Below are 20805 nucleotides of genomic sequence, written 5' to 3'. Positions count from 1 at the left end.
CACAAGAGTGAGGAACTCAGTTACTAGGGGTCATGAGTTCAAGGTGAGAAGTTGAAGGAGATATGCGTAGATACACAAAGGGTGGTGGATGCCTGGAACACGTTGCCAGTAGAGATGGTAAGGTGGGCATAATAGTCATTTAAGATGTGTATAGACAAATACATGAGTGGGCAGGGAGCAGAGGGATACAGAATCTTAGAAAATAGGCGACAGGTTTAGATACAGGATCGGATCGGCGCAGGCTTGGAGGGCCGAACAGCCTGTTCCTGTATTGTAATTTTCTTTGTTCTTGGAGAGTTGGAGGGTTAGTGACATTTAGAGGTTGTCAGTAGCAAGTGATAAAGGGATTTGCACACAAAAATTATATACTGTAATTTAAATTGGGCCCTAAAACCTTTTACATTCACCTGGGTTCAACACAAGATACTAATCTTCTGATTGACAATTATGGGTTGACAACGAAGGCTGACTTGGTCAGCGATGTCCACATTCCAAGAACAGATGTTTTAAAAACTACCTAAAGTGGATGTGTGACTGTTACACAGTCTGATGAGCTTAGGCTGTGCAATTCAATCTAGATGATTCCCAAGAGCGTGCAGCACACTGGATTGAGCAACTGATCAGACTAAACACAATGCTGAACAACCAGACTTGGTAATCAATGAGGCCGATGGCAGAAGATTGATGACATCTCTAAAATATCATTATGAATTTGATACTTGTGATGTTACACAAAATATATTGTTCAACATTCAAGTCCAAGTCTAATATTGGAAAAAATAAAATTACAAATTACATTAATGTTAATTTTTCAGTATTAACATGGCATTGAAGAATACAAGACATACAGAAAAGCATATTAAAACAAGAAAAATAAATAAGTGTTGGAGGAACTGAGATAGAGTGAAAATGTGAAGCACAGGCAGGAACAACCACAAAATGTGTTTGGCTCTCAATTTAATTAGTGCTTTCTCACTTTAGATCTCCAGATATGGGGCATTCATCCAAAAACATTGAGTACCATGCAAGGCTCAGTAATGAATGATTAGATTAGATTACTTACAGTGTGGAAACAGACCCTTTGGCCCAACAAGTCCACTCCAACCCTCTGAAGAACAACCAACCCAGACCCATTCCCCTATATTTACCCCTTCACCTAACACTATGGGCAATTTAGCATGGCCAATTCACCGAACCTGCACATTTTTGTGCAATGGGAGGAAACCAGAGCACCCGGAGGAAACCCATGCAGACACAGGGAGAATGTGCAAACTCTACAGACACAGTTCCCTGAGGCGGGAATTGAACCCGGGTCTCTGGCGCTGTGAGGCAGTAGTGTTAACCACTGTGTCACCGTGCCGCCCACTAGTAACTAGAATAAATTCATTTTGTAAAAAATTGAGTCATACGAGTAGATGACTGTTCAGTAAGTGAGAGTGATTCCCTCTGAACAAGTCAGATGCTAGCTCCTTTGAAATGCTGGTAACTTGCACTGCCACTCCATACAACATGTCAGCATTCTGGTTTCCCTCCTCTACAGCAACAATCTTTTTCTGGCTCTGAACTGTTTTTCAGAATTGGTATAGCCACAGATCAGTTTCAGTAGCACTGCATACTCTCACCATTGGGAAACGGATTCATCACATGGTACATGTGATTTCTACCCGATTTCTATTTCATCATCCACCTCAGAACATGTATAGATCATTATCCGAGAAATATCAACTATTTTCAAAATAATGTCAAAAAGAAAAGATTTTCAATTTTCTGATATTAACAACTCACTAGTTAACTAGTTCCCCAGTAAAATTAATTTTAAGATCTGTCTTAACTGACTAAAGCCACTTTTAAATTCATTCATAACTCAATATAAAAACTGAGAATTCAGTCAGCTTCTTTTGTCTTTTGGGATTCACCAGATTCCAGGCCATACAGGAGAGAGAAACTGTATGGTCAATGTCACAGTCCTGAAGCTGATTTGATTTTTGTTTTGCCACTGTAGATGGCACTGTAGAATACAAATGCCCAGTTTTTGTCATATCACGATTACAGACGCAAGTAGGAATGGAAAGAAGTTTAAAAGCTTGAATTTGCATAGCTGTGTTCTAACATTCACTAAAGGAACATTAACAGCAAGAAATTGACTGGAGGAGGAGTGGGGGAAATTAGGGCAATCAACTTATTCTCATTGATAATGACATAAATGAATGGCTAGTCTAACACATGGAACGGTACATAAAGTGTCATTCTGCTTGCTGTCTCAGTTGTATTTAATTATGGTTTTCATTATGTTACAGTAATGGCAGCAAATCAATATTTTCCAGTCACGCCATAAACAAACAATCCGAGAATAATGCAATGGCATCAAGCTGGAGAAATGTGGTTTCAGTTGAGCAGAAGAATGGGGACTTGCACAGCATCCATTACTAATTAGTGATTCATAAGGATAAATGGAGTGTGTCTATAACTCATAAATCCTGTCTCAATCATTGTTTTCCTCCTTGAAGGAAAACATTCACATATTTACTGAGGTTGCATTCAAACATGATCTTATTTTTGTCATTGCAACTAGACAGTTTTAGGGACGGGAAGTTGTTGGTGCAAGAATCTGAAGTTAACAGCTGACTTTCGTATAAAAATTTATGTTCTTTATAGATGATACGGAGTAAGGATGGGCAGCAAATGGCTAAGAGGTTTCATGCAGTGACAAAAGTCAATTTGAAAGCTTTGTGGAGTTTTAAGAAAGAAAGAGCCAAATGCATGGGAATGGGTGCTGAGAAGCAATGGTGGGGAAGAACTGCATAGGAGCCTAGACTCAGAGCTCATGTAGCAACCAGGAAGCGGGTTGCACTGATAGGATGTGGAGGCAAGGAGGTGGATTTTTAAGTTGACAGACTCAGGGATAAGAAACCTTTAGAGGTCAGTAGAGAAAACTGTTACGACATGGAGATAGATAGCTGAACCAAATCAGCCTTTCTACCTCTGTATTCACACCACAGTAAATTAAGACCTTCAAAGGCCATCAATAGATACTCCAATGGTGCCTAACCAGACTTATGAATAATAAAATCCAAAACTTTGCAAATAATTCACTCCAGACACCCATTTAACATCTTAAACAAAAGACTTAAGTTATAAAATATCACATAAGCTTTGCAGAGTAAAATTAAAGATAATTCAGTTAACATCTATGCTTCAAACCAGAAATGTTTTTCAGCCACATTCACACAAGAGACAGAAACAAACAAACACAACTAAAAGGATTTTAAAATGACTGGCCAGATTACTTAAAAATCGTTTTCACAATGTATTGTTTCACAGGCGTAAGTGAGGACTCCTTGGTCACCTTTCCAGTTCACTCAGGTAAAGAGAGCAATACTTCCAACTTGGCCTTGTACTGTCTGAAAACTGCTAAAAGGAGGTTTGACAGGATTTTCAAAACCTTCATGCTGTGTCATCAGCAGCCAGAACTCCTCCTCCCAGAAAACAGAAAGACAACTATTTCAACATCCTCCCTCCCCCCCAAACAGATAAACTGATTGTCTTTTCCTGTGGCCTCAAATACCATTCAACATTTGCTATCTGCATGAATGTTTGGTTCTCTTCCAGATTTGCTTGAACCAATACCCAGGTACTGACCTCATTAATAACCAATCAATTCTATAATTTTAAATACAATGCTTTTCCCAGGGCCACCGTGTCGGTGAGAACCCTTTAAATCAACACTCGGTCTGCAATTAGTCTCATTTTCCAACCATGCATGCAAAGGTGAGAAAGAGATACCAGTGACCAGTGTGAGGTATTGGGCCAGATCAGAGTTGGTCAGCTGCAATGCTTTGATTTTCATAGTGGAACAATTTTCAAAAATTAATTCTGAGCTTACAAATGAAATTTGCCTATATGAATAAAAGTAATGGCTGACTGTTGATGCAGGTAGTAGCCAGTCTCTTCAAGGGACTAGGTAAGAAAAATTGGGAAATTACTGCAGGAGAATGTTTTTCATTTTCAACAGTGAAAAATATACTTGACCTTTGATCTCATCGTGCATAGTTTGAAGGAAAGCTTCGCGTCCCCAAAATTCCAGGGGTTGGAATGATGGAGCTCACTTACATTAAGTTTTCACTAAAGAAATCCAGCATTAGGACATCCTGAAGAAACACCGGCCCTTAGGTAACAGTCACGTACAAAGATAGGACAAGATTGTGCTGTCCATCTGAAGCTCTCTGGCTACCTCCTTGCCGCGATATTAACTGCCACCTGAACTCCCCCACCTCTCTCACCCACTCCAACTTCTCACCCTCTGAATGCGCAGCCCTCCACTCCCTCCGTTGCAACCCCAACCTCACCATCAAACCAGCAGACAAGGGAGGCGCGGTAGTAGTTTGGCGCACCGACCTCTACACCGCTGAGGCCAAACGCCAGCTCGCAGATACCTCCTCCTACTGCCCCCTTGACCATGACCCCACCCCCCACCACCAAACCATCATCTCCCAGACCGTCCATAACCTCATCACCTCGGGGGATCTCCCATCCACCGCCTCCAACCTCATAGTCCCACAACCCCGCACAGCCCGCTTCTACCTCCTGCCCAAAATCCACAAACCTGACTGCCCCGGCCGACCCATGGTCTCCGCCTGCTCCTGCCCAACCGAACTCATCTCCGCATACCTTGACACGGTCCTGTCCCCCTTAGTCCAAGAACTCCCCACCTACGTTCGGGACACCAGCCATGCCCTCCACCTGCTCCATGATTTTCGCTGCCCCGGTCCCCAATGCCTTATTTTCACCATGGACATCCAGTCCCTGTACACCTCCATCCCCCATCACAAAGGACTCAAAGCCCTCCGCTTCTTCCTTTCCCGCCGTACCGACCAGTACCCTTCCACTGACACCCTCCTTCGACTGACTGAACTAGTCCTCACCCTTAACAACTTCTCTTTCCAATCCTCCCCCTTCCTCCAAACGAAAGGAGTAGCCATGGGCACCCGCATGGGCCCCAGCTATGCCTGCCTCTTCGTAGGATATGTGGAACAATCTATCTTCCGCAACTACACTGGCCCCACCCCCCACCTTTTCCTCCGCTACATCGATGACTGTATCGGCGCCGCCTCGTGCTCCCACGAGGAGGTTGAACAGTTCGTCCACTTCACCAACACCTTCCACCCCGACCTCAAATTCACCTGGACAGTCTCAGATTCCTCCCTCCCCTTCCTCGACCTTTCTATTTCTATCTCAGGCGACCGAATCAACACGGACATCTACTACAAACCGACCGACTCCCACAGCTACCTGGACTACACCTCCTCCCACCCTGCCCCCTGTAAAAACACCATCCCATATTCCCAATTCCTTCGACTCCGCCGCATCTGCTCCCGGGAGGACCAGTTCCAAAAACGTACAACCCAGATGGCCTCCTTCTTCAAGGACCGAACTTTCCCTCCCGACGTGGTCGACGATGCCCTCCACCGCATCTCTTCCACTTCCCGCTCCTCCGCCCTTGAGCCCCGCCCCTCCAACCGCCACCAGGACAGAACCCCACTGGTCCTCACCTTCCACCCCACCAATCTCCATGTACAGCGCATCATCCGCCGTCATTTCCGCCACCTCCAAACGGACCCCACCACCAAGGATATATTTCCCTCCCCTCCCCTATCAGCATTCCGTAAAGACCACTCCCTCCGTGACTCCCTCGTCAGATCCACACCCCCCACCAACCCAACCTCCACTCCCGGCACCTTCCCCTGCAACCGCAGGAGGTGCAAGACTTGTGCCCACACCTCCCCCCTCACCTCCCTCCAAGGCCCCAAAGGAAACTTCCATATCCGCCACAGATTCACCTGCACCTCCACACATATCATCTATTGCATCCTCTGCACCCGATGTGGCCTCCTCTATACTGGGGAGACAGGCCGCCTACTTGCGGAGCGTTTCAGAGAACACCTCTGGGACACCCGGACCAACCAACCCAACCACCCTGTGGCTCAACACTTCAACTCCCCCTCCCACTCCACCAAGGATATGCAGGTCTTTGGACTCCTCCATCGCCAGACCACAACAAAACGACGGCTGGAGGAAGAACGCCTCATCTTCCGCCTAGGAACCCTCCAACCACAAGGGATGAACTCGGATTTCACCAGTTTCCTCATTCCCCCTCCCCCCACCTGGTCTCAGTCTAATCCATCGAATTCAGCACCGCCTTCCTAACCTGCAATCTTCTTCCTGACCTCTCCGCCCCCACCCCAGTCTGACCTATCACCCTCACCTTGACCTCTTTCCACCTATCACATTTCCGACGCCCCTCCCCCAAGTCCCTCCTCCCTACCTTTTATCTTAGCCTGCTGGACAAACTTTCCTCATTCCTGAAGAAGGGCTTATGCCAGAAACGTCGATTCTCCTGTTCCTTGGATGCTGCCTGACCTGCTGCGCTTTTCCAGCAACACATTTTTACCTCCTTGCCATCAACTTGAGAATATGCACCATATAAACTGCTGTCTGCCATTTTATCAACTTGAAAACATTTGGTTAACACTGCTCAACACTTCTCAGCCACATTAGGGAGATTTAAACAATCCTTGGATAAGCACATCGATGATGGGATAGTGTAGGGGGACGAGCTGAGAATAGTTCATGGGTCGGCCCAACACCGAGGGCCAAGGGGCCTGTTCTGTATTGTTCTAATGTTCTATACTGCTCAAGAAAGGTTATTTTAGAAGACTTTTGGCTAAATCTAAGATCTCGGCACAAGCATGGCTGAAATAGATTTTCCTGACAAACAAGCAGCCCTTCCCTTCTGCAATATTCTAGGACATTATTCTCTTTCAACCCTGGGAGGTTCAACTCCTCTTTAATGGTCTGGTTTGCATGCGATTCAAAGCAATGTGATTGGCTCTTAATTGCCCTCTGGACAGTTGTAGACACATACACAATAATTGCTGGCCTAGCCAATGATCCCCACATCCCATGAATAAATTCATTTAAAAAAAAAGACCTGGCTCTGATTGAGGTCTCACAAAGGGATTCTCATTATAAGTTTGTTCCACTTTACATCATATTATTAGAGGAGGATTAGCAGGTGCAGAAAGAATTGGACAGTACCGGGTGATAGCTGTAGCCATCCAGCAGACAGATAGACCCAGGTGAACTTGAGATTATTCACCGCTCATGAACACTGTTCCTCAGACAGAGCTGCTGCCAAGGTTCACAACATGTACTACAGCACAGAAAATAACCACAGCTCTCACTTTTACACCACTGGCTATTCCCCAGGAAGCCACAGGGGCCATTTAACAGTTTGCCTTATACACTCCTCTATAAGGCAAATGACAAATGCTTTTCTTCTGTAATCAAACAATGTTCTTACAGAGATGATTCACATGGCTACCACATTTGAGAGTTATAACTGTCAGTAACACTCTCAGCTATTTATTGTATCCCTGGGGTATTTTGCTACCCTCTCAATCCCCAACAACACCATTATCTAAATCAGAGTTTGTGTTTTACAAGCACAGCTTTTTACACATTCATGAGCTGTTGAGGAGTCTGGAAAGTTCACATGACAAAGTTCATATGTGGAATGAACTGTCAGAGGAAGTGGTGCAGAGGAAGTGGTAAATGCAGGTATAATTACAACATTTTAAAGACTTTTCAACAATATGTGAATAGGAAAGGTTTAGCGGGCTAGGGCCAAACACAGGCAAGTGGATTAGCTTTGCTTGGGAAACTTGGTCGGAATGGACAGGTTGGACGAAAGGGTCTTTTCCCATGGTGTTTGACTCTATGCCTATGACTCGAAGTGTCATAGCTCAATTGCAACATCAAGATCATGCAGTAGGATAGAAAGGGATCCTTACAATTTCCTGGAGTATAAAACCTCTTCATAGTGTTATGAGCCAAGCTGATGTTATCATCAGCAAGTCAGATCCCGGGTGGAAATTTGGCTTGGTAGATCATATTTTGATTTGCTTTGATTCTAATAAGGTGGTCTCTTGCCGAAACAAAACCTTGCAGATTTTGTGTGAATAATAAAATGGAAGCTTATTAATCAAGAGACAGAAAAATTAGAATAAATCAAGCTATTTACTTCTAACAATTCAAACAATTTTATACGCACAGTAAAAGTATAAACCCGTTACAGGCCTCCCTGGGTTCTGCTCTCGAGTCCATTCGGAAGTTAATTTGTCTGCAAGTTGGAAAGGAATGTGAGATAATATGAAGCAGCCATTTGTAAGTGTATGGACACAAAAGATTCTTTACAGCCATTTTAAAAGAAAACAAAGTTATCTTTGACTTCCTGGCCAATATTCACACCTTCAAACAATGTTACAAAAATGGATAAGTTGGTCAGTCGTTACTAAACGGTTGTTTGTCAGAGTGTGTTATATGCAAATTAGATTTTTAGTTGAAATGTCTGGACTGAATGTTAATAACATTACAGTTCTGGAACAGTGACAGTGGCAATCTTCAGGAGTGACTTGGGGCAGAATGCTCCAGTCCAGGTCAGGGGTCTGAGGAGAGGTCCATGGAGGAGGGCAGTCAGGATATCTAGGCAGATCTGAGAGGTGGGCTTGGGGGTCTGGGTAGGGGAAGGGCAGAGTTGAACCAAGCAAACTGCTCCACTGGTCCTGACTGCTCCTCATGCCCGTGCAGGCCACCTTCTCATCACTTACGCCTGGTCAGCCTTCCCCTTCATACCCACCCCTCCTGCAGGGTCCTTTTTTTCCTTCTTTCCAATACTAGTCACGCCGAGTTTAAGGCCATCTTGATTGCTGCCTTCAAAGAAGTGGAGGTTTTCTTTGGTTTGGTTGGGGTGGGGGCGGGGAAGCAACCAGAGCTCATGGGTCTGCAAGATCTTGCTCTTTAGAAATCTTATGTATTCAGGCTTGCATCTTTGGAATGGTGTTAACGTTGAAACACTTGAACCTTATCTTTATTAATACTTGAAGACTGAAGACGACATCACAATCAAGATGGACATTCTTAAAAATGCACTGAAAACACAAATTCAGACATCATAACATTCCCAACTAAGCCAAACAGAGCTAAATATGGCCACAACAGCATTTTCAATCTTTCTCAAATGCCAGATATTGCAGTGTTTGCACGTTATTCCCTGGCATTACGTGCTGACATCCTGTGTGGCTGTTGTTATCCACAGATTTTTTTAAAAATTCACTCAGGAGTCGTGGGCTTTGCCATCTGGGTGCTGTGCACAAGATGGGGGTTCCAGATGAAGTTGTGTTTTGTTTTGAAAAAGAGATAGCCTAGGTGTAAAAGGAAAAGGCCAGAAAATATAAGCAGACGAGTGCAGCAAAAATGAGAACTGAAGTAATAATGGTAAAAAGACTACCTGAATACAGCATTTGTAACAAGACAGATTAATTCACAATCCTAACAAGAAATAAATGAATATGATTTGAAAGCTATGACGGAAACAGGGGATTCAATATTTAAGGGTATTCATCATCCCTAAAGAAAGGGCAAAAAGAAAAAGGGGAGGTAGCTTTGTTAATGAAATATTAGTTAGCTAGCGGTATAGGTGCAATAGTTTGGGTGAAAATAAGAAATAGTAAAGAAAATAAATAATGATGGCAGTCATCTATAGCTCCCTGAAGAATTGCCTCACTGTAATACAACATATAAATCAGGAAATAATGGAGGTATGAGGACGACAGTATAAAATCATCCATGACAATCAATCTGCACATTGACAGTTCAAATCATAGACAAAAGTAACATGGAAGACAAATTTGTGGAGAGCATCAAGGATTATTTCTTAGAGCAGTACATTGCAGAATCTACTTGGGAACAAGATTAGTAATGTACAATTAGATCGGGTTAATAAAAGATCTCAGTTCAGGGTCGTTTGGGGTGGGGGACATGGTGTTAGTTATTACAGTATGGTTGAATTTCAAATTTCATTTTGAGCATCAGCAACTGATGTCTCAAACCAACATCCTCAGCTTAAATAAAGACACTTCCAGGTACGATGGAAGTGTTGTTGAAAGCGGGCTGGGAAAATGGACCAAGGGAAAGCCAATCAATGAGCAGAGGCTGAAGCAAATATTTTATTATACTTGAGTTTTTTTTTTGGCTGAAATAAATTTGTGTTATGAGAAGGATGAATCACCCATAGTTGACAAAAGGTAGTCACAGAGAGTATGCAATAAAAACAGCACAAAAAAGGTGAAGTGGAAAAAACTTGGTAGTCCAGAAAATTGGGAATATTTTAGGAATCAGGAGTAGAGGATGAAAAAGCTATTTAAGGAGGAGAAAATTGGCAAGAACTACAGGCAGAATGAGCTTCAGTGGGTATAGAAAAACAGTAGTAAAGCAAGTGTGGGATCCTTGGAGATTACAACTCGGGAATCTGAGACATGGCAGAAAATTTAAATCTTGCAGCTATCTTAACGATGCAGTATATTATAAACATCCCAAAGGTAACAGAGAAGAAAGGTGCTAATATGAAGACAGCAACAGCCTCTATCAAGTGGGACAAGTCACCAGAACTTGATGGCCTGAATCCAAGAGTTTTAAAGCTATTGGTTGCAGAAATAAGGAAGAATTGACCACAATATGCTAGAACTCAATTGATTCTAGGAGGGTTCCAGTGTATCTAATGTGACAGCCCTCTTTAAGAAAACAGGAGACAGAAAGGAGAAAACTATAGTTGAGCTGATCCAACATCTGTTGCTAGGAAAATGCTAGTCTTTTATTAAGGAAGAAATAGTGAGACATTTAGAATAAACAAACAGAGGTCAATCTGGTTTTAGGAAAGGGAATTTGTGGTTGACAAGTTTGCTGGAATTCTGTGAGGATGTAATGAGCAGAATTGGTAAAAACATCACATCTTGGATTTCCAGAAGACATTAAATAAAGTGTCACATAAAAACTTATTGCACAAAATTTGAGGTCATGGTATTAGGGTATTGTATTACCTTGGACTGAGAATTGGTTAACACACAAAAGACAGTGTCAAGATTAATGGATTTTTTCAGGATGGAAAGACGAATAGGAGTGTCGCAAGTTCAGTCCCAGGGCCTCAATTATTTACCATCTATATTCATGACTTTGAGGAGGAGGCGGAGTGTAATGCATCCAAATTTGATATTACAAAAATAGATGGGAGGGCATATTGTGATGAAGACACAAGGAATTTGCAAAGAGATAAAGGTAGGTTGAGTGAGTGGGTAAAAACCAGGCAAATGGATTTTAATGTGGAAAAGTGAGGTGGGAAGAATCGAAAGGTAGATGATTCTTTCAATACAAAGATAATGCAAAATGTCCAGCACAGACAGATCTGGGTTTGTGGGCACAGCAACTACTTAAGGCAGCAGATAGGATTGTGGCTTTGATTGCTTGGGGATTGGAGCTTAAATACGGAAAGTCTTGTTACCTCTGCACAATGAGTTGGTAAGGCTGCACCCGGAATATTGTGTACAGTTTTGACCATGTGATTAAAACAAATATTGGCATTGGAGGCTATTCGAGAGACAGACAACAGGCTAACTCCTGATATGACATATCAAGAAAAATTAAGCAGATTAGGTATTCCATCATTAGAGTTTATAAAGGGGTGATCTTATTGACACATACAAGATTCTGAGGGGGGTGGATGTGGCAATGTTTCCACTAGTGGAGGATTTGCAGTCTCGGGAAAAGTTACAGAAAATTAGGACATGCATTTTAAACAGATGTGAAGGACTTTCTCCTTCCAAGGATAGTGAACATCTGGACTTGCCAATGCCCAGGTGTTATGGAGATCACTTAAGGTACTTAAAAGGAGGAGAAAATGAAGTTTTGAAATATCAGGGAGTTACTGATCACAAGGGGTTGGTATGAAAGAGTAGCAGGAATAGGCCGCTGGGCCCTCCAAAGCTGCCACACCATCTAATAAATCATGGCTGATATGGAGGCTGAGGACATATTGGTCATGATTTACTGGTTGGTGTGGCAGCCTCGAGGGGCCAAATGGTCTATTCCTACTCGTACTTATGCCTTTATTTACTGCCTTTTCCTAAATCCACATGAGAAAGTGATGGTGCTGGTGAGCTGCCTTCTTGAACCACTGCAGTGAATTTGATTTAAATACACCTTCAATGGTGCTGGGGAGGGAATTCACATATTTTGACCCAGCAACACAATGAGTGATATTTATTCAGGTCAAGCTCCTATGCACTTAAGATGGCTTTCTTCACCACCTCATATGCCCCAGATACCACCTCTGATAGTGATGCAAATACCTCACTAGCTCGACCTACAAATTTTGTTGGTTCAACAAAACCCCACATGGTCACTTCATTTGTTTAGCCACCCTCACAAATGAGACTGTTGCTTCATCAATGCAGCTCCACTCCATCATAAAAAGGTCAGAGGTGGGGATATTCGCCAATGATTGTTTAATGTCCAGCATCGTTCATAATTCCTCAGATTCTAAAGCAGTCAATCTTCAACTGCAACAATATCCAGGCTGGAGCTGAAAAATGGCAAGTAACATTTGTGCCACACCAATGGCAAGCAAGGATCACCTCCAGTAAGAGAGAATCTACCATTTCCTCTTGATATTCAATGGTGTAATCCCTCAAAGAAAAAAAAAAGGACAATCTAACTTCATTAAAGGAGCAGCATTATCACAACAGTGGCTACAAGAACAGGTCAGAAGCTAAGAATACTGCTGCGAGTGATTCAACTCCTGACTCCCCAAAACCTGTCCACCAATACCTGGGGTCTGATGGAATACCCGCCAACTATGCAATGCATAAGTGCAACTCCATCAACATTCAAAATGCTTGACCCCATTCAGGACAAAGCAGTCCAGCTGATGGGGACCACATCCACACCACCACTGACACACAGCAGCAGCAGCAATGTGTACCATTTACAAGATGAAATTCAAAGCTCCTTAGACAGCACCTTCTGAACCACGACACTTCCACCTAGAAGGACAATGGCAACACTGGGATATCACCATTTACAAGTTCCCCTCCAAACCACTTAGCATCCTGATTTGAAAATGTATGGATTGAGTCTTGGAATTCTTTGCCCGTAGCAGTGAGAGTCCACCTACAGTATATGGACTACAGTGGTTCAACGTGGCTGCTAACTGCCACTTTCTCAAGGACATCTAGGGACAGGCAATAACTGCTGGACAGACAGTGACACCCCTACAGCACGAGTGAATTAAAAAACAATACTAGCATTCTCAATGAGAACTATCACTCTTTGCTGAAGTTTGTCATTCAGAATAGAACAGATTACTGCAAGGAAGTGTACCGACAACTGAACAACCGAACAACCAGGAACACTACAGGCAACTACCAGCTGATCCGACCAAAGAACACGCCTGTGAATTAAACACATTGATCAGAACTTTGGATCCAGTCCTTCAGAGTTCCCTACGTGCCCTCATCCCACATACTTCTCGTGTAAGCAACTTCTACTGCCTTCCAAAGGTACACAAAGCCAACACACCAGGACGTCCCATCGCGTCGGGCAATGGGACCCTATATGAGAATCTCTCCGGCTATGTTGAAGGCATCTTGAAACAGGGGATCCCCAGCTTGTGTTGCGACACTACGGATTTCTTACAGAAACTCAGCAACCACGGGCCAGTCGAACCGGGAACATTCCTCGTCACAATGGACGTTTCCGCACTCTACACCAGCATCCCCCACAAGGATGGCATCGCGGCAACAGCCTCCGTACTCAACACCAACTGCCAATCTCCAAACACCATCCTACAACTCATCCGCTTTATCCTCGATCACAACGTCTTCACCTTTGACAACCAGTTCTTCATCCAGACACATGGAACAGCCATGGGGACCAAATTTGCACCCCAATATGCCAACATTTTTATGCACAGGTTCGAACAAGACTTCTTCTCTATGCAGGATCTCCAACCAACATTATACACCAGGTACATTGATGACATTTTCTTCCTCTGGACCCATGGCGAGGAGTCACTGATAAAACTACACAGTGACATCAAGTTTCATCCCACCATCAAACTCACCATGGACTACTCTTGACTATCTGTCTCATTCTTGGACACATGCATCTCCATCAAGGATGGACACGTCAGCACCACACTCTACCACAAACCCACAGACAACCTCACAATGATACACGTCTCCAGCTTCCACCCAAAACATATTAAAACAGCCATCCCCTATGGACAAGCCCTACATGTACACCGGGTCTGCTCAGATGAGGAGAAACATGATGGACTCCTGGAAGTACTCAGGCATGCCCTCACAAACACGGGGTACGATACCCAACTCATTGACCGCCAGTTCCGACGTGCAATCATTGTTTTTACCTCGTATTTCCCAGGAACCGTAATGACCTCCTCAGGAGACAGACACGTGCTGCAACCAACAGGGTACCCTTCGTTGTTTAGTATTTCCCAGGATCTGGATTAGTGGTGCTGGAAGAGCACAGCAGTTCAGGCAGCATCCAAGGAGCAGTAAAATCGACATTTCAAGCAAAAGCCCTTCATCAGGAATACAGGCAGAGAGCATGAAGGGTGACGAGATAAATGAGGGGAGGGTGGGGGTGGGGAGAAAGTAGCATACAGAACAATAGGTGAGTGAGGGAGGGGATGAAGGTGATAGGTGGGGGGGGGGGGGGGAAATGAGTGGAGGTGGAGTGGATAGGTGGAAAAGAAGATAGGCAGGTAGGACAAGTCATGGGGACAATGCTGAGCTGGAAGTTTGAAGTTCCAAGATGTTCCAAAGCTGCAAGATGTGTCAGAGCGTGCACATAGATACCACCATTACCACCTTGTACATGGCGGGTACTCACGTGACTCGGCCAACATAGTCTATCTTATACGTTGCAGGCAAGGATGCCCTGAGGCATGGTGCATTGGGGAAACCGAGCAAAGGCTACGACAACGGATGAATGGGCACCGCACAACAATCAACAGACAGGAGGGTTCCCTACCAGTTGGGGAACACTTCAGTGGTCCAGGACATTCGACCTCGGACCTTCGGGTGACCATCCTCCAAGGTGGACTTCGGGACAGCAGCGAAATGTGGCCAAGCAGAAACTGATAGCTAAGTTCAGTACCCATAGGGAGGGCCTCAACCAGGACTATGGGTTCATGTCACATTACAGGTGATCACCATTGCACTATACACACACACACACCCTCACAGACTTAAGACACTCTACACTCACTACACACATACACTTTCTCACACTCACAACTCCCAACCCAGACAAAGACCTACATGCACACACATTTTGTGGGATAAATTTGTACTTACAGGGTTACATTATACTTTGCTCAAAAACTGCATGCATTCATGTAAAACTCCATTATCTCACCTTTTAGATTAGAATCAATCTAAACATCATGGCATAGACAGAGAACACAGGGGGCTAACACCTTCAACATATTGTCTTGCTATCACCCATTGTTAACAGCTACCCGGAGAATGCAACTTTTAAAAAAGGTTTTGTGATTTACACATGAAAGAAGTGAAACTATCATGGTATTCAAACAAATGAAAGACTTAATCAATTTTTCAATGTATAATTTCAGTTAGATCACACTGTAAATTCTGTGTGCTAGGATTGAGCCCTCCCACTATCACAAGAAGAAGCGACTCTCCGAAAGCTAGTGTGCTTCCAATTAAACCTGTTGGACTATAACCTGGTGTTATGCGATTTTTAACTTTGCTGAGGTTAGTCACCTTTATCTTTACCTATCCCTCAATATCACAAAAATAGCAATAGGATGACTTGATGATATGGTCATGGGATCTTGCTACATTAAAGCAGTGACTACACTTTAAAATGTACTTCACTGGATTTGAGCTGCTTTGAAATTGTAAAAAGTATTACACAGCTGCACGTCTTTCTTCCATTCTTTGCATTAACTCAAACTAACAGAGACAGACGGATTATCTGAAATAAGAACAAATTAACTTTTGAACACAAATTACAGAACATATTTATGCTTTGGTTTTAGTTGGATATAATCAGACAAAAAAAAGATCAGCGCTGTGTTTGAATAGGATAACTCAAGTAACAAGGAACGAACTTAAGGTGCAAGTTGGTCAAGTTGCATGCTCACCATAGCAGAAGGAAGGGCTAGTTCCCAAGATCAGGATAAAATGGGAAGGAAGGAAGGCATGGATCCATTCATTTAACATCCTGGCTAACTCGAATAGGGAATCACATATTTCTTACCATTCCTCTCAAATTACCTATAAGTTTTCATGCTCAAATGTAAAGTAGTACATCTGCTAGTTTTGTACTAGATAGTACGGTGTAAACAGTATCCAATTGCTGCAAATAATTAATCTTAAGTTTTTGTAACATTTCAGAAAGTTTAGCCAACAGTAAAGAGTTTTACATCTAAAGTGAATACAATATACAAAAATATAAATTGCTTGTATTCCCTTTATTTGGTTCTTTTCACTTTTTACAGTCACCAAAATTAATGACAGCATACTGAAATTGCTCACGTGCTTGTTGTGGATAGAGACCATTTTATGTTAAGTGTTAAATTATGGGCAAAATACAGAATGCACAGGTCAATCTTCAGTTTTTGTGCTATTCTGAGCATTATGGTTCACCACAAAAAGGTAACAAAATCTGAAACATTAATACGCCTTTTAATGTTCACAATAATATCAATCATGATTATCGCATTCCAGACAATAAAAGACCCATCCTGGCAGAAAAGGCAGCAAATGAATTTTGCAAAACATTGCTCAGCATGCGTGGGTATCATTGCACTGCCTTGACATTTTTGAGACTCCTCTTTCTATCCATTTAAGTGGAAATGGAGATGATTCACAGTCAAACGTTTGCTCATTTCTGGCAGCTTAAACTACCCACATAAATTTTTGAAAGTCTATATACAACAATAAGTATTAAAATAAGGTATGACCGTCAACAGCCCACCAAACTTTAGGTTTATATTTTTAAAGATACACTCTGCTCATCACTTGACTCCATAATTTTACTGTCCAAGGGAAATTAAACATTGATTGTGCAGATTTGAGATCACCACTATGAAAGTGCATGTTTTAGGCAACTCCAAAATCAATTCTGCCTTCTCTCAGGACAGGTCTATAGTATCTAACTGTAAATTAGTTTATTTTGGGGGTGGAATTTAATAAAAGTACAAGTGTGCAATACTAGCCTCAACTAAAAACACCTTTGGGCAGTCTCATATCTGACATTTTGAATTCCCAATATTCGGAAAATGATAACAGCCCACAAGATATTTGTGAACACAATGCTTAACATTATTTTTTAAAAAAACCTACAAGTGTAATTCTCCACCTAAAATCATCTTCTATTTTAACATATGGAAAGGACCAGACACACCTGAAATTAGATTTCAGAAGTGCTTTAACCATACTGGCCAAACTAAGTCTTCAAATACTCAATGAGATTTTGGAAAGAAAACAAAAGGCAAAAAAAATTACTTCAGTTTATCTCCTTAGAAAAACCATTTAGAATTGTATTTCTTCATTAATATTTTAGCCCGATCCAAGAACAAACAAATTTCACCACGGCGACCAGTAACAGCTAACCTTTTGTTTCTGTGTTGGCCTCCCTCTTACATCTCACTGGCAAATGGACACTATCCACAACAACACTTAAGCATTCAAAAAAAAAATTAACCAACTAAAAATTCAATGTTACACAAAGAAAACGTTGCACGTGGTTGTGGATGAGTGTTTCTCTGCACCAGAAGTGGACCTCTTGTTAAGTACTGCACCAATGGAAACTGCTTCTGTAAAGACGACTCATAGTAAGGGACTTAATCTAAAAGCTTAGCTACGTGCAGGACACCAATGATTCACTCTAGGTTGAAGTTTGCAATCCAAACTTCTCCTGTACCTAGAGTCAACAAGAATCTATTGAGATGGATAATCAGTCAATAGCCCAGTCTTGTCAGGGGTCCATTTTAAGTACCCTAATTTCCTGAGAAAAACCTGCAGCCTTAAAACAAAAAAGGGAAATACAGTGGGCTCTAAAATGGTGTAACTTTTAAATGAAATGTCTTTCAAAGTAAAAACAATCGATTTTTGAAAGAAAATTGTGCATAAAATCTTTGTAGTTCGACACACCAAAAATATGGCTATACGATCATCATAGAGCACATTGAAAGCTATGGGTAAAATTGGTAATCAGTAAACTTCTGAAATGAAGACTTGCTACAAATTAATTTGTCCCATTTAAGACTAGCTGTGGCTTCCAATCCAGAAATTGAGGTACTTAGTCACAGTTTAGGTGACTAACTTTCCAAAGTAATTGAAACCTCAAGAATGTTCCTTGCTCTGATAGGCTTTCATAAATCATTGCTAATTTGTCCTTCTTCACTGCTCCTGTCTACACTGAAAACTTTTCAAAGTTCTTTTATCATTTTCATACTCAACAAGTTGAACTAGGTCAAGAATTTTGTCTTCCAAAGTACTTTTCTGTAAGCTTGTCAATGCCAAATGTTTTGAAATATTAAATCCTCTTTCTGCTTACCTGGTTCTTCAATTGGGTATTGCTGACAAAACCTGTGTGTTGATCTTTTATTAAATGGCATGACTATGGCAGAAACCTTCAACTATACCAAACTCTTACCCTATTAACTGGGTTGTTCTGCCAAGACCCAACATAAAAGTGCCTCTACTAAAAGGCACATCGACATACTGTGTCTGAAGTGCCCTTTTTGTCACATGATTCAGCTGCTAAATTTCGATGATGACCATCTCCAATTCACATACAGCCCTAAATGACATCTGGATCTTAAAAGCTCAAACTAGATCTGAATTTGAACAAGATTTCGTTTTCTGTGAACTATCACATTAATTCTACCCAGTTTAATAATGTAACTGTTTCACTTACATTTTGCAAACATTATTACATTTAAAAACATGCTACGTTTCCTACTGTTTTTGTATTCCCTTAAAAAGGTACATTTAGAAACAGTTTTTGCACAATCAGATCCAAAAGCTCTTACAAACTGTTATCGAAAGTGCAATTAAAGATAAGGAGCCTACAAGGTATTTCCTTATCCCAACAGTACCCAATGACAGTGACTACACCACGCATTCAGATTGATCAAAACAAAAGGGGGGAAAAAATAGAAAAAGGTTATCGCATGACTTGCGATTACATAACACTGGAGATGAATGAAGCATGTCGAGAGTTGAGTTTCAAATTAAATCAACATCATACAAAAATCTTGAAGTAATTCCTGCTATTTCCATTCTGGAACTTTTTAAAAACTTGAACTCAACACTGCCTTGATCCCACTGAGAGAACTAATCCTATTTAATGCACATTTCGGAGACGATGCTTTCGTGGACTCCCACAGTAAAGGAAGTAAAAATTTTGCATGGTGCATTTGCCAAGTCCACCAATAAGAACTTCACAGCAGAAAAGAGTACCAATGTCAGAAGCCCAAAATTCTGGGCAGAAAAGTCATGATCTTAGACAACAGCATATGTCTGCCACAAAAGAGATGGATTTCTGAATTTAGTATGACTGGAAAGTCGCAGAACACACACGTAAATCTCACAGCAGTTTCCAGAGTCACTTATGCCGCTGAATGGTTTTCCTCTTCCGCCTCTTGAAGAAACAACAGCACCTTTAAAAAAAAATTATTTCAAATCTTAAGAAATGTCACTTCTGATACTACCGAGGTTTTACTTTAAAGCAATTAAAAATGTTCTTATTGGTATCAGTCAAAATTTGACCATGACTAGAATCAGCAAAAGATACTGTATTTTCTGCTTTCCACTAATGAAGATGACAACTGACATTGTCAGGTAATGACCAAATGGAAAGAAAGTCAGCGAGTGTTGATTGAAGGATAATATTTCTGACCAAAAATATTGAGTTAATATATTTATGAAAAATAAATTCACTACCACAGGAACAGTGAAAAGCAGCTTTATGCACATAAAAATATTTTTATCCACAATATTAGCATTACTAAGTATTATCAAATGCTCTCGTGACAATTTGTTGTTAAAAATGGTAGAACACCAGCTGCTTCATCAGAATACCTTCTAATTCCTCAACTAGCCTCAATATTGCCTCTGTACTGACATGAGCAGGTCTTATGTTACTTGCGCCTTTCAATCACCAAGCTAAAACCATTGTAATTCATTTTGCATTAGATTAATACAATAACCTAGAGGAGAACTTTATCCCATGATTCTCATCGCTGAGGTTCAAATACAGTGTAGAAGTTAACCCACATGTCTGTGCTGGGTCCACTACTTCTTGTCATTTACATAAATGATTTGGATGTGAGCATAAGAGGTACAGTTAGTACGTTTGCAGATGACACCAAAATTGGAAGTGTAGTGGACAGTGAAGAGGGTTATCTCAGATTACAACAGGATCTGGACCAGATGGGCCAATGGGCTGAGAAGTGGCAGATGGAGTTTAATTCAGATAAATGCGAGGTGGTGCATTTTGGGAAAGCAAATCTTAGCAAGATTTATACACTTAATGGTAAGGTTCTAGGGAGTGTTGCTGAACAAAAAGAGTACAGGTTCATAGCTCCTTGAAAGTGGAGTCACAGGTAGATAGGATAGTCAAGGCGGCGTTTGGTATGCTTTCCTTTATTGGTCAGAGTAGTGAGTACAGGAGTCGAGAAGTCATGTTGCTGCTGTACAGGACATTGGATTAGGTCACTGTTGGAATATTGCATGCAATCCTGGTCTCCTTCCAATTGGAAAGATGTTGTGAAATTTGAAAGGGTTCAGAAAAGATTTACAAGGATGTTGCCAGGGTTGGAGGATCTGAGCTATTGGGTGAGGCTGAACAAGCTGG

General features: G+C 41.8%; 1 protein-coding gene across 5 annotated transcripts in view; it reads right to left on the bottom strand.

Moving 5' to 3' along the window:
• Positions 1–16392: 16392 nt before the first annotated feature.
• Positions 16393–20805, bottom strand: part of LOC122565337 (casein kinase I) — a 120349-nt gene continuing 115936 nt past the window's right edge. For all 5 annotated transcript variants that reach the window (XM_087976032.1, XM_087976031.1, XM_087976030.1 and 2 more), the window contains one exon: positions 16393–19609. In XM_087976032.1, coding sequence (XP_087832158.1) covers positions 19555–19609 — 55 coding nt within the window. In that variant the 3' untranslated portion in view covers positions 16393–19554. The remainder of the gene's footprint in view (positions 19610–20805) is intronic.

Source organism: Chiloscyllium plagiosum, unplaced genomic scaffold, assembly GCF_037043375.1.
Source record: "Chiloscyllium plagiosum isolate Xiang-an unplaced genomic scaffold, Cpla_swu_hap1 HiC_scaffold_28, whole genome shotgun sequence".
NCBI classification, from domain to species: domain Eukaryota; kingdom Metazoa; phylum Chordata; class Chondrichthyes; order Orectolobiformes; family Hemiscylliidae; genus Chiloscyllium; species Chiloscyllium plagiosum.
This window is presented reverse-complemented; position numbering and strand designations above follow the sequence as displayed.